Here is a 15,172-nt window from a genome sequence, read left to right as displayed (position 1 = left end):
ATCACTATACCAAAGCATTTGGTTCAGTTATATTAACATCCCGTTTTAAAGCAACTCTAAGGCTATTTTGGGATGGATCTCGTAATTTTGGACAGCGTTCAGATGACGAGGACGACACCTGATCTGGAATCCCCTCTCCAAACTTCCACACCACATCAGCCGAAGATTATTGAGCTCCGATGGATTTAACGCACACCAGACCCGGTTGCACGACGGTTCTTCGAGGGAATATGATCTCCAACTTGAAACCTTCATGTTCCCAAGCCAAAGCATTTGGGGAAATTGATATACTAAGCAACAAACCACTCCCTCTGAATGAATCAACACGAAGCACGATTTAGCATTTAGAAAATTTGAAATAAATAACAAAAAAATAATACATGAAATAAATACATTAATAATACATGAAAAGAATTAACTAAAATGTTCTTTCCCAGATTTTCACGTTCAATTAGCAAATCAAACCAGTGGGAGTGGTCTTCTCAAAACTCTCTCGCCGTATTTTCTTTTAAACTTGTCATGCCAGAGAACGTCTTACATGATATTGGGATACAATAGTTACAAAATATTAACTTTTGATATGCATTTAGCACTTTTATTAAATCTACCGTGTCATCACTGACGAGATATGCAAATTATTTTATTAGTTTTTCTTTCGTTTCTTTTTGAAACAAATTTATTTCATTTTTTGAATATCTTTTTCAGTTTACCATATTCTTTTTAGCTGCATTTAAAAATGTATCCTGTCTTCCCTATGACATACTCTACTTTCTATATAATATGCCTATTCCTGAATATATTCACCTATGTTGCTTATCTTTGTAGATAATTTACCGTTGTATGCAGGTTGCTATTTCAGATGAAACTTTGCAGAACGAAGCATTCAGTAAAGGCTTTTGAATCTCGTTGGAATTCAATAATTACAAACACATGTACTGATAATGAAAAAGCCCTGAAGGGCGGTAAAATTTTATTAACGGAATGCAAGTGGTCAGCTTTTTCTGAAGCTTTCAGAAAGGTGACTTCCGTAAAAATATTATAGAAGAATGTCAGATTTGAAAGTTTATTTAAGGAAAATATTTCTATTATTCTCAATGTTATTTTTTACTTTCTCGTATACGTAGCATGGAGAGAGTATAATAATCATCAAAAAATTCGAACTCGAGATTTTGTCGAATATCCTGATCTTCCTGAATTTGAAAAACACATTTTTGGAAAATATCTATGTGGCAAAGAAAAATGAAATTTGGTATACATCATTTGTGGATTTTTATCAAATTTTGAGCAAAATCTACTCAGAAAAAGTCTGTCTGTCCGGCTGTTCGAATGTATTGTAACACCATCACTACAAAATGAAGTGAGTTAAATGAATAAAATTCGATATACAGAATTAACATCTATAATCTAGACGCCTATCAAATTTGGAGCCATATTCAAGAAGGGGTTGTCCATCTGTCGGACTGTACTTTCAGAAGTATGCATATACGGTAATTCAGAAACATAATGACGTGAATATATCAAATTTGGTATGTGATTTATGAGACTACAAGAGTAGTTTTGTATCAAATTTTATTTTCAATCGATTGAGAAAAATGTGGCTAAAACAGACAATCTATTTTCAGATACTATTGACTGCTTGCCAGGGATGAATCACGAACTAATTCATTTAGGATGATACGATGGATTCAGCAAAAATACTAAATTCGCACCAAAAAATATTGCTTAACTATTGTACGCCAATGCTATGCAAAACTTTCTCTCGGATAACACCTTTAATAGAGTGTGTGCAAGAAAGTTGTAGGGAGACTATTCCCACCGATTACTTTTTAGCCATTTGAAGAAAATGGAACAGGAAACAAGTTTCAATGTACCACTGTATAGAGCTTACCAGTGTTTTCTACGCACGTTGCAAGAGGGTGGCAGCCTCCTCTGTTGACATTGCAGACTCCTATAAAAGAGCAGTGAGCTCCGTCTCCAACGTATCCTAAAAAAACAGAAACAAAATGAGACTTTATAGAATATCTATTTGAGGATGATCTGTTTAGGCTTAAAAAATAAAGTATCATTTATTTTATAATTTTCATATAAAAGTTCTTAATCTAACCCCAAAAAGGCTGCATTTCACCAGTTGACAAAGACTTTTAAATTCTCATATATCTGCAACATTTAAAGCAAAACTTGGTTTGACCGAATAATGTAATAGCATTAGCTAGCATAGAATTCTTGGATACCTGGAATTCCTGGAGTTTTCTTAATAATACGAGTAGTACCTTAAATATCTTTTAACACAATATTGTAATACTCTAGGAATTTAAACATATTAAAAGAAATGTGGAAAATATTTAAAGCCTTTTAACAACAGTTTGAAGATTCTTTGAACTTTTGTAGGCCGTTGTTTTCTTATGTTGGATAGTTAATAATCATAACAGCAACAGCCAGTCACAATAATCCCCTGTTTATACGGTTTAGTTCTGTGTTAATGGGTTGACTGGCTGTAATTAAAAACAGTATCTTTACTATCTGTACCACTATATGTAGCAGTAATGTAGAGTCGCAGGAAAAAGAATTATTTTCATCTAACCACGATGGAAATTGTCACTGATGGAAAAATAGAAAATTTAGGAGAGTCAAAAACTTTGAAATAGGCAAAAAGGATCTGAAATTGGAAATTTTATTCTTAATAAATTTAAATCTTTCTTTTTCTACCGAACCATATGGAAGAGACTACTGTAATCCGATACAAAAATGCAAAATAAATATATAGATGTCAAAAAATAGGTGACTAAGTTTTGAATTTTACTCATTGGTTCTATGTATTAGATTAATCTATCAAGACAGAAGGTAATTGTTAAGAGTGTAGCGTGTCATACCTGATGGACATGGCCCACATGTTCTGGATCCGATGGTATTAATGCACTGAACATACGGCTGAATAGAGCAACCACCATTATTCATCTCACATTCATTAATGTCGGAGCAAGTGTGCCCGCTTCCAGTGTATCCTTAAACAAGAAAAAAAAGATTATTTAAAACATTAAATGTATCTAATAAACTCAGTTGCCGTTCAATGGCGTCTTATCATTGTCATGTGTCGCAGACATTTGACCAACGTACAGATGCTTGTCATCCAACTCTGGCTGCCAGTTATCGTATGCTATACTGACACATGATTTCCTTTTTCGGCTTCAAGAGGCAAAATCAACCTTTAAATGCTGTTTTGAATATCCCTTCGAATAATTTTTGAATCAATTGAATATTTAGAATCTTCTCGTGTAATTTTACATTAAAGCTGACCTTAAAGAAGCATGCACTTAAATGTCAGGCGACTTATGTTTACCATGGGCTTAGAATCTCATTTGAATTGTCCCAACTGGGGAAATTCTTTTGAAAAACGAGTATAAATGTATTACAATCAGAAGTGCCGGCGTCTTGGCATAGGGGTAGCGCATCTTCCCCGTGATCTGGGCGTCTCGGGTTCGAGTCCCGGTTTGGGCATGGTTGTTCTTCATGTTCTATCTGTGAGATGTATGAATGTGCCCTCTTGTAAAAAGGGGTTGTGCAAGCGAATGAGTGATGCGTGAGTAGTCAAGCCGTACTCTTAGACCTAGATGAGTCTACGATTAAAACAAGAGGCGCTCTCCCCCTTAGGCTTAAATCGGCTGTCTTTGAACATCGGGCTTGTCCGTGGCAAGTGCCATAAGAAACAACAACATAGAAAATTAGTTATTACACAAATTTATAAATGGATCAAAATATTCAAACTTAAGACTAATCAGAGTGATAAAAATATTTGGTACATCTTCACTGTACCAGAAAATAATGAATCTTGAAGCAGAGATTCGGATGAAGGAAGTATTCGAAATTTAAATAAACAATTTTAATATTACTAATTTCAATTCTTATTCTTCTTTTTCATCAATAATCAATTTATATGTGGCCATAACATGTTTTAAATAAAATGAAAGAAAAGATGAGTTTTTTTACTAAATTTTAATCGATTGAATTGAAAAAGCATTTTTACAATATATGCATTTTGCATGAATTAAGCTTAAAATCATTTTGTTATCCTCTTTGAAAACTAGATATTCGGAAAGGTTTGAAGTCTCTAAACTTAAAGCTCTTTGGAAATTCCGTATATTTTTATATTTATTTATTTATTTATTTATTATTATTATTATTATTATTATTATTATTTTGGTGTTATAAACAATCCTCTGGTTTTTTCTAAAGTAGATTCTATGTATAAATTTCTGAGTTATAATAGAGAAAATTATAAAATTTTAGAAACTTTTCAAGATATTTTTAGTCAAAGAAATACCACATCAACAAATATGGTATGAAATGAGCTAATAAGCAGAATATTTTCAAACCAACTTGGAATTGTTATTACTTTTTCAGTTTAGAATTGCGTGATCTTTGCAAAAGAATTTCCAACATGAGTAGAAGATTTTATATTGCTTGATAATTCACTGAAAAATTATTGTTTTGCATGAAGATAGCGAAACATGCAGATAAAAAGCCCGCTCATTAAAAAGAAACTAAGACTTTCTTGTATATTATTGTTTCCTTCCTTCAACTAGATAAAAGTATTTATAAATTAATATTGGAACATAGTTTACTTCAAAAAGCTTAACAACTTTCACATGCAAACAATAGTGTCCAGTGCTTCAATTTATCAGAATTTTCCCGAATGTAATAAATAATTTCATAAAGAAACAAAGAATTTAATTTAGTAAAACCATCAAAACAAAATAAAAGATCAATTACCTGCTGGACATGGACCACAGTGGAATGAACCGGGGAGGTTGATGCAGACGACTGGTGGATTTGTAGAGCATCTTCTAACTGGACCGTTGCACTCGTCTATGTCTACCGTGCAAGCCGGACCGCTGCTGCCTGCTTGCCATCCGGCATCACAAATACAACGATATTTTGGCTGAAACAGAAGCAGAAACTATTTAGTAAGAAGAAATGAAGTTAAGAAAATAATATAAATTTTTATGCATTGGTCATAAAATGCACCATTTGGTTCATGATCATTTACTATTTCTTAAAGATTCCAGGATAAAATATTTCTAAGATTCCCTTCAGAAAGCCCTACAAATGAAATTGAATTACTGTATTTACAAGAATAATTACATGCTCTCTCTCTTAGAAAGTGTACTACAGAACAATATTGTCTTGACATCAAGAGTTTTTTGGTTCATAAAAAACACGATACACGTAAGAGTAGATATTTAGAATTATATAATGAATAGGAACGAATAATCTAAGGTAACTTCCATATAGCTGAATGTCTGATGAGACTCTGTGATTCCTGATTTCTTACAACGATTTCAATATAATACTTTACCAAAAATTTTACATTCCAATAAATACTATCGCTTTTTTATCCAATCTCGTCCCGTGTGGTTTTTGGCTATGGGACCATTTAAAGAAGCCTGGCTTATCGAGGAATATTGCAACTTTGGCTGACATAAAGGACCGTATAACATTGCATATGTGACAGATCACTGGTGATTAGCTGTGGTCAGCTGTTGAACACTTTGTTCATCGTCTTTACATGTTGCACAAAATAAACTATGTTTGTTTTGAAATTTGCAGCTTGTTTTATTTCGATGCCCACTAGTGGCATTTTATGAAATCCTTCAGTACATCCTTTTAATAGTTAATCTACGAATTTTAGAATCAATCAGCATTTTTGTTAGAGATACAGATTGCCGTGAATAGGTCAGTCATGGTCATTCAATAGGTAATTATATTTATTCATTCAGCAGAAGTAGCGTCATTAAATGTAAACGTTTACTTTGTTTCGTTGTTTTTGCATCCCTATTTCCGAACTAAAAAAATACTTTGCAAAGAATACTTTTGTTTAACTTATTTCTTTCTTTTAAATTACGTTTAACAAGAATTTGCCCGAGTACATTCACGTGAGTATGGAAAATTAATTCAAATTTATTCATTATATGTGATTTAGTAAATTCGACGAATTCATTTGATGTTGTGTCTTGATATTTACTATTGTGCAGTATGATTTCCATATGCTAACTGAGAGCACACATACCAACTGCCGGCGTCCTGGCATAGGGGTAGCACGTCTGCCTTGTGATCTGGGCGTCCTAAGTTCGAGTCCCGGTTTGGGCAGGGTTGTTCTTCCTCTGTTTTATCTGTGAGATGTGTGAATGTGCCCCCCTTTAAATAGGGGTTGTGGAAGCGAATGTGATGCGTGAGTAGCTAAGACATTCTCTTGGCCCTAGTTGGCGCTACTGAAACAAGAGATGCGCCCTTGGCTTAAAATCGCTGACTTAGTCAGCGAGCTTGTCCATAGTAAGTGCCATTATAAACAACAACACATGCCATCTACCAATGAGTTAACCACTCATATTCTATGAACGACTTTTTCTACATATTTAAAATAGAGTGGGAGATAGGAATGTGCATCCCAAACCCATATCTATAGTTTGATACATCCATAAATGCATCTTTTCTCATTTATATAACAATAACTAAACTAATTTTTTCAAACAATCATTAGCTACACCTTAGCGTACCAGAGGGATTCACCTGTTTCATGAAACAAAGTATAATCACCAATGAGATTTTATCAATTCTAAAACTTAATATTTTCTGACCCACTAGTTTTGAATTCAGCCAGAGTGTTTTAGTTCTTGTTATTGTCAACAAATGGCAAAAATTCTTCTATCAAAGGAAGGAAATAGTGATTCTTATTAAATAGGAAGGAATAGTGATTCTTATTCAGGTTTCTTGCACTCTTTTTGCTTTTTGAGTTAAGAAAAATTTGATTATTCAAAACAAAATTCATTCTACGCCTGTAATATGAATTTAGTTACCAAATAAATAATAATTTCATTCAAAAGTAGGGAGCATTAAAAATGATTATGTTCAAATACTTGCTTTTTTAAAGTGTTTGCAGGAGATACCCAAGATATGTCTAATACAAGATTAAGAAGACAACCGGAAACTATTTATAATTTGTATAAAATACTTTTTGGGAGCAATTTTTCACACCATGCCACACAATAGATGGTTTTTATAGGTATACTATTTTTAGCCTTCCTAAAATCAAACTTTGCATAATATTTGTCGAATTCTCATCTCTTGCTCAGTTGCTCAGTGAAACCTAATAATCTCAACTATTATTATCACTGGGAGGCATATGTTTAATCCTCTAAATTCTTTCAACTATATAATATGATTTTGTTTAAGCATGAATAATAGAACCCACGTAATACATTTTGATGAAATAATATTACATATACATTTTGATAATACATTTTGATGAAATAGAATGTAATATCTATGAGAATATTTGGTTAAAATAAATATAAGTTAGCTTAAAAAAAGGGTTTTTAATATGAATGCATTCATGCATATTACCACGTACATGAGTGTTCTTACAGAGTGTCCTGAAATAGGCTGACGAGCTTTAAAAATGCATAACAGGAAAAATACTAAAGTTAAAAAATATAGTTGCAGCAAATTCATGCGACAGGGCAAAAGTTTTTTCTCTCACAATTTTTGGTTTTAGTTCAAAAAGTTGCCGATAGATGGCGCTTTAAACAATAAACATGTAAATAAAGAAATAATTGAAAATCACATCACAATTTTTCGAAATCTTTTAATAAATGAAAATCAGAGTACAATAGTTTTGAAAGGTCTACTATCAGCCGCAATCACATGTTGCAATCAGAGGACGAAATCGGCATTCATTTTTTGAAAAGTGACCAATGGAATGGCTGCACATGCGTCACTGATTATTTCATCAAGTTCCTCACGTTTTTGGGTATTTTTCTGGCATATTGCATCCTTCAAGTGATCCCAGAGGAAAAAGTAGAAACAGTATGCTTCTGATGCTACGTATTTTGATGATTTGCACGTGGGAAAAACAGTGAAAGCGACTTGCAGCGCTACCTATCCACAGTTTTTTTTAACTAAAATCAAAAACTGTGGAAGGAAAAACTTATGGCTGTCGCAAGAATTTATTGCAAGAATTTTTTTTTTTTTAACTTAACCGTTTTTGCGTTATGCATTTTTTTTTTTAAATCGTCAGCCTATTTTAGAGAACCCTGTACATTTTACACTAACGAAAGAGAATTGTTGAATAAAAGCGACTGGATCATGACAAAGTATAACCTACCTGCCCAGGAAGAGCTCTCTTTTCATCGACACACGTGCCATGCCCGCACAGCTCTTGGTGGGAGGCGGTGCTGCAGTCATCGTGTTGCTGAGTGCAATGGATGCCAAACCAGTTCGCAGGGCAGTTGCAGCTGAAAAACATGCGAATGAGACATTTTATTAAAAGGAGAAAAAAATATTTTTCGCTTATATTTTATATAAAGAAAAAAAAATAGTTGAATTGCTCCTCTCTTGATACTCTCGTATATGGATAAAATAGAGCACATTTTGTTCATCTTCATAATATAGTGAAAAGAAACGAATACGCATTTCAAATCTCATAAAATGCATCTTTTTACCACATACAAATATTAATTTATCTAGCCTGTTCCGTCCTTGTGTTATTTTTTAAACTGATCCGGAAAGTCAGATCACCCTACAATAAATCCTTTGACAGGTTTTGATGACTTTTGATAAATGCCAACAAGATTCAAACTTCATTTGCATGTAAAAGTATAAAATGAGTAAAGTTTTATAATATACTAAACGTTACTAATAATCCTCTAAATAATTCAAGAATGCGTATATGTAGATTGCTAGAATGTTTGTACTGGTCTGCTCAGCTTTTCTTCGGCATTTTTTTTTAATATTTTCAATTTTGATACTTATAACATTTACCAGTTTTATTCCATAATTTTTAGAATGGAAGCATTTGTGTCAAATTACGTTTATCTAGGTTGTAGAGTTCGCGAGCATATGGCTGGGTAAATAGACAGAATTTTCATTGGTGGATTTCATTTAAAATTTTTACAGATCTTCAATTTAGGAATTGTTAATTCATAAAACTTATTCATATAGCTCTATTCTTTTTTTGAGTTACTGAATTCCCATCTAGAGAAATTCACAGAAAATGTTTTTTTTTATGCGAAGGGGGTTCTAAAATGTAGAGATTTATCGCAATTTCGCTATAGAATTTTTCCAGAGCACTGTATATTTTATTTATCGTATTTCGTATACAAAAATTGAGATTTCTATCAGTATCCTTTGGTTCTGGCCCTATCAGTCAACGGCTGCTAACACTATACTTTTTATTCAGATTGGACCAGTCATTGTTGACTGGGAATACACAATTTAAAAATAATTTACTTTCATTAAAACGTCTAAAATAATTTGGTAATCATAAAGAAATGTACCTAAATATTATTTGTTGACTCCCAAAAAATTTAGAAGGCATTTGTTAAATTGCACTAGAGCATGAACCATAAACAGATGATTGAAGAAAAAGCATTTCTGAGCGAATGCAAGACATAGATTGCAAGAAATATACCAGAAGAATTACATACAGTCTTATCGCAACTTTGTACATATTTTGAGCAATCAACGCTTCGATGAAATCATATACCATGCTCAAAACGAATAAGACGTTAAATGAGACTTAGTCAAACGCGTTAAGGAGACTAAGCCTATCTGCCTGCAGAATTTAGAGTTTATTTAGGAATAAACCAAATTTGAATTTGTCATTATTTTTTTATTTTTTAAATGAATTTGGATTCTTAATTTTTTGGACGAAAATCGGTAATAGATATTAGAATTTTAATCAAAATTAACAGGTTGAATTTAACCTCTCTCTCTCTCTTCATATTCTTATATTGTAAAGATGTAATTAAAGAAATGTTAATCTCATTTTCATTGCTATAAATGTTTCAGTGTTTAACTTTAGTGTAAGTCACCTATTATGTCTTTAACCGTTATGCTTCAGTTCCAAGAGGAAGATCAACGACTCTGAGTTTAGAAGCTTCTCCAAACCCCCTTTCCCCAGCATCATCTTTTTTTTTTTTTTTTGAACAGATGATGTAATATTCCTGTGCCAGTTAACGTGAAAAAAGTCCAAAAAGTATTCATAAGGTAGCAAAACTTCAGCGAATAGCTATAATTCTGCTCAACTTACGTATAACCTCCCTGGGTGTTGATACAAGTGGCACCATTTTGGCATCCCAGGCTTGTTCCAGCGTATCGAGCACATTCGTTTATATCGCTTTCGCACGTCGGACCCTATCAAATAAATACAAATTTTTTACACAAATATTTAACTGATAAGTAAACAAATAAATTATTGGGGTTTTTTTATATTAATCGTTGAAAGACAAATTGTTGGTTGTCAAATTCACCTTTGCCCAATGGAGCAAATTTGAATTTCACGAACGTGAGCATATACAGAGGGAATTTGATTAAAGATCACAATCCATTTGAAGATGTGATTAAATATCACAATCCATTTGAAGATGTGATTAAATATCACAATCCATTTGAAGATGTGATTAAAGATCACAATCCATTTGAAGATGTGATTAAAGATCACAATCCATTTGAAGATGATGTTGTTTTTTTTACTAATGCTCGATTTACCCTAGAAGTTTTAGAGTGAATTCTTTTAAATTTATTCCAGTGCTCAATATAATTTCATAAGGTAAATTTATGTCCGCTTATTTATGCACATAAAATAATACTTACTTTTTTTAATTTACTGGCGGAAAATAGTTCTTGATTCTTCCCTTTTGTTATTTCATAACACTACCCGATTATTTTAACAAAATGTTTAAAACAGCTCCCACGAGTTATCAAAGAAAAGAAATTTTATGAAAGAAAAAAAATGCTTACAATTGTAAAATTATAATTCCTGATATGTTTACACTTCTTACTTAAGATAATATTTTTAATTTTGACTTTTGTTGTTATTTATACTTTTGAAAATTTTATCGCTTTTTTTTTTTTTTTTGCTATCCTTTCAAGCCTCTGTTTAGCTTGTTTAATAATTCTGCAATGCTGCCAATAAATGTTAATCAAATACAATTTGACAATTCCAATTCAAAACGAAATTTCCAGTGCATTTCTTTTTGATGAACAGCATAAAAATCTATCGTGAAATTATTTGTTTTCCAATTTATTCGCAATATGAACTGGTGGCTAATTATTAATCCATTGTAATGAATTGCAAGTTCACACATATTTCAGTTATTATTAATTTATAAATGCAAATTTGGCATTCAAAATAATTACAATAAAATTTCTGAGTATTTAAAATTTTGTGGAACATTCCATTGTTTCCATATTACTTTATTGATTGATATATTAACTATATATAGATATAGTTTGCTATTATTTAAAATCTTACAAACGATTTTAAATATATCGAATATTTATTCGATCTTTTAAAATCAACATCTTATTTGTAGTTAAATTTTCAAATTTCAAATTTATTTCTGCCAAAATGACTTACCTCCCAGTTTGGAGGACAATTACAAATGAATCCATTATAAGTGTCAATACATGTCCCGCCATTCTTGCATGGATTGCTGTTGCATTCGTTCTCTGTCAGTAACTACCAAAAATAAAATGACAATCATGAGTATCAATATTTCAATATGGAATTACTGAATATTCACACATCTAAAGAAAAAAATTCTGAATAATACTTTCTAAAATTATTATTTCATTCATCATAACTATTGAAAAAAATAGAGATTTTAATAATAATCTGAAGTTGGAATTAGTTATAAACAACTGAAGGGAATTTACAGAAAATTATGCACTGCGTTATTATCATAGATCATGTAATACTATTTTTTAAACTCTATTTAGATCTATAGCAGTAGCGACTTTCACCACTTCCATTCTTGGGACCTTTATGAATCCAGATTTTACCAAGGAGGCCAGTGTAAAACTGCAACAAGTAATCTTTGAAAAACAGTCTGTAATGGATGAGACGCATTGTAGGTGACATACACATTTATTGAGAGAATTTATATGATTACACTGTGTTTTTCAAAAATTGGACCTTATCGAAAAATGAGACATATATTGTATCTTAAAAAAGTCATGCTTATTCCTTAATTAAGTCTGACAAAATGAACATAAGGGTTAACCCTTATGTTCATTTTGAATAATATACCATACATACAATTTTATAAAAATATACTACCACTATAAAATGATTTTTATAAAGTTGTATGTATGGTATACTATACAAAATGAGATATACTATACAAAATGTATAGCTACCTATATACATTTTTTTTTCTTCAAAAAAGCAATCTTGCCACGATAAGGGATAAAATCAACAACTAAATGGTTGCTATAGTAACTGTCAAATAACCAACCAAACTGCAGATACAACACATGTACAATAGATAAAATAACAGGTTTGATTATGGCTAAATATAACTTTCACAAGTCAGCAGATGTATGGGAAGTAATATTTTTTCTTAAGATAAGATGAGTGCAAAGAAGGACCATACTGTCGTATTCAAAAAAAGGTATTATTAAAGGCTACCTGGGCTGTTACACAGTACACACAGCCTCTACAAGAAAAATGCTGGTTTTTTGGTTGATTCGGAGATGGTCACTGGAATAGATAGCTTCAATCAACAAATGTGAAAAAGAAATGCTAAAACGAACAACTCTGGATTAGCTCATGAACCATCATTTCCGAATAGTTTCGGAACTAATATTCAAGCATTTGCCAAAAGAATTCAATGGCTCAGAACAATGGATGCATGGCTTCCTTCAGTTATAAGCAATTTTTTCATGAAAATATAAGACAATCCCTGAAAATAAGCCCAAATGCATCTTTAAGAACAAAAATTCATACAAGATTAGACCTTATTTTTGAAGAAACTAAATAAAAATGATTTGGATGGATGAACTGATTAATAGCTACAGATTTTCTGTGATCCTGGAATTAAATTAGATGCATCTATCTTTAACTTTAGCTACATTTTTTTGTGTATACTTTGAAAGTATGGCATCATCAGTCTAAATCATAGATTCGCACATATAAGAAGTAGCAAATAAAGTTCGCACGTTGACTGCCTCAATGAATTTCTTACAATGTAATTTATATGGGACCGCCGGTAACCGCTGAATCCCACTGTAGTCAGAGTTTTAAAATTATTTGAGCTTTGAACTTAAGAGCTCATATTCTTTTTTTCTGGCACCGAAGTTAATTTTGTAAGCTAAATTTTATTTTTAATGAATTGTTATAGTACACAATCAGATTATCTTTTTCTGCTGCAATATATTCATATGGAACATGATATTAAACGTATTTATCTATATTTTTTTAATATCATTTTGGAAATATAACACAACCCGACTGATAATCAGTAATAAGTTAATTGATAGTTAATGCCATCCATGTCAGAAGAACTCATGAAATTAGAACGCAACCTATGACACTGATTCAATAATCAAAATTATGAAAATCTTATTATATTCCTATAGGAAGCTGAAACTCTAAAACACCATGGCGCATATTTTGGTAAACCACTGGCTAATAGAAAAATCTGTATGAACAGCTTTCTTTTAAACCTTTAAATATAGAATTTTACTAGCCGCCTTTGGCGACCAGTCGGTTCGCCAATCTTAATGTTCGTTTAAATTTTAATAATTAAATATTTTACGCAATTCCTACTTTAATAGATTCTTTATCAAAATATTTTAAAACTTCAAATTTTGATAGTCATATAATTCACTCATAATATTATAAAGGTCTTCAGTCATCACTCATAATAATATAAAGGCCTTCAGTCATAACGTAATATGTATCTCTCTCATTTTCTGTTAGCTCTCGTAGAATTTATGCTTTAAATTAAAGTGGAAAGAATTAATCTGCAATTAATATAATAATATTTTTTTGCTGAAACAAAGCATTTTTTTATAATATGATTACTGATAACAGAGTCACTGAGCGTTTAAACTTTATGGGCACTAAAGAATATCTTTCTTAATTTATGTAATATCTCAAGAATTTGTCAACAAAATATTCTCAGATTCATCACGACCAGAAACATTAATTAACAATGTTTCATTTTAAATGCATCAAACATTAAGAAAATAAATAGAATCGTTTCAAATAATCAGCCGAAAAATCGTAAGCCTAGCCTCATGACTGTTGGGGGAAAAACTGAAGCCGTACTTATTTGGCGGCGTTCCACCCCTACACCGTGCACGAAGCACATCGTTGGTGGTACTTATTTGGCGGTGGGGAAAATGAAAAGATTTTTTTTGGCGGTAAAGTTAGTTTTTAATTAATAATTAAAATTCTAATTAAAAATTCAAAAAAGGGCTATCCTATCTTTTAAGTTAGATCAAATTGCACACGGTGTGCAAATTTGATTAAAATCGGTTAAGTAGTTTAGGAGTCCATCGCGGACAAACAACGTGACACGTAATTTATATATATTAAGATTAGAAGAATGCCATTTAATTATTTATTAAATTAAACTATCTGCTAGTTTTAAGTTAATTAGAATTCCGGCATTATGATATAAAACACATTGTTTCCCGAATTATTTGGTACAGGCTATAATGAGCTGGTTTGTGACAAATATTGATATCGTCATGATATCGATAAAAGCGATCAGGTCCAAAGAAAAAGAAAAGCCAGCATTAAAGTTGTTTCAGCTACTTATTTCTATATAAAAGTTGAGTATAACTGTATTGCACTTGTGATATATATATTGCATACTGATAATGTAATTTAAATACAAGTTTTTTTCTGTTACACTGATTAAATTTAAAAACTTTTCACATGGTCACTTTTAGCAGTACATCAATGTTATTTATAACTTAGGAAATATTTTGGACTAGAAAGTAATGGTTAACCCGTAACTGGAGACATGAGTTTCCTTATTTCCTTACGCGGCCAGAGACATGAAGTCAAAATGGCACCATTGTTATTTTTCTTTTTTATCTTTTGTAAACAGCATTGGAATTTATTTTGGAAATACGATACGTATTGGAAATCACGCAGTTACCAAAAATAATAATATTAAAAATATTAAATGCTGTAATACTTAATGTTATAAGAAAAAATCTAAACAATCTTTTAATGAGTATTTACTTCTTTTAGATATTATGGAATGACACTAGTGTTAATAGCTGATAAAATTTAACAAACAAAGAGGGAAAATACAATATTTTAAAATATTATTTTAAGAATACTTCTTTATTCTTTTTTGCATTATTTAAATTAAAA

At 31.4% G+C, this 15,172-nt stretch overlaps 1 protein-coding gene across 2 annotated transcripts in view; it reads right to left on the bottom strand.

Annotated features, from left to right (window-relative positions):
- LOC129975650 (cubilin-like) overlaps nt 1-15,172 on the bottom strand; it is a 176,167-nt gene that overhangs the window by 147,426 nt on the left and 13,569 nt on the right. For both annotated transcript variants that reach the window (XM_056088750.1, XM_056088751.1), the window contains exons 7-12: nt 11,414-11,515; nt 10,085-10,188; nt 8,159-8,288; nt 4,768-4,936; nt 2,871-3,002; nt 1,889-1,984 (exon numbers count right to left, since the gene is read on the bottom strand). In XM_056088750.1, the coding sequence (XP_055944725.1) occupies nt 1,889-1,984; nt 2,871-3,002; nt 4,768-4,936; nt 8,159-8,288; nt 10,085-10,188; nt 11,414-11,515 (733 nt within the window). The remainder of the gene's footprint in view (nt 1-1,888; nt 1,985-2,870; nt 3,003-4,767; nt 4,937-8,158; nt 8,289-10,084; nt 10,189-11,413; nt 11,516-15,172) is intronic.

The sequence above is a fragment of the Argiope bruennichi genome, chromosome 7 (genome assembly GCF_947563725.1).
Source record: "Argiope bruennichi chromosome 7, qqArgBrue1.1, whole genome shotgun sequence".
Taxonomy (NCBI): domain Eukaryota; kingdom Metazoa; phylum Arthropoda; class Arachnida; order Araneae; family Araneidae; genus Argiope; species Argiope bruennichi.
The sequence above is the reverse complement of the archived record's forward strand: the minus strand, read 5'-3'. Positions and strand labels throughout refer to the sequence as shown.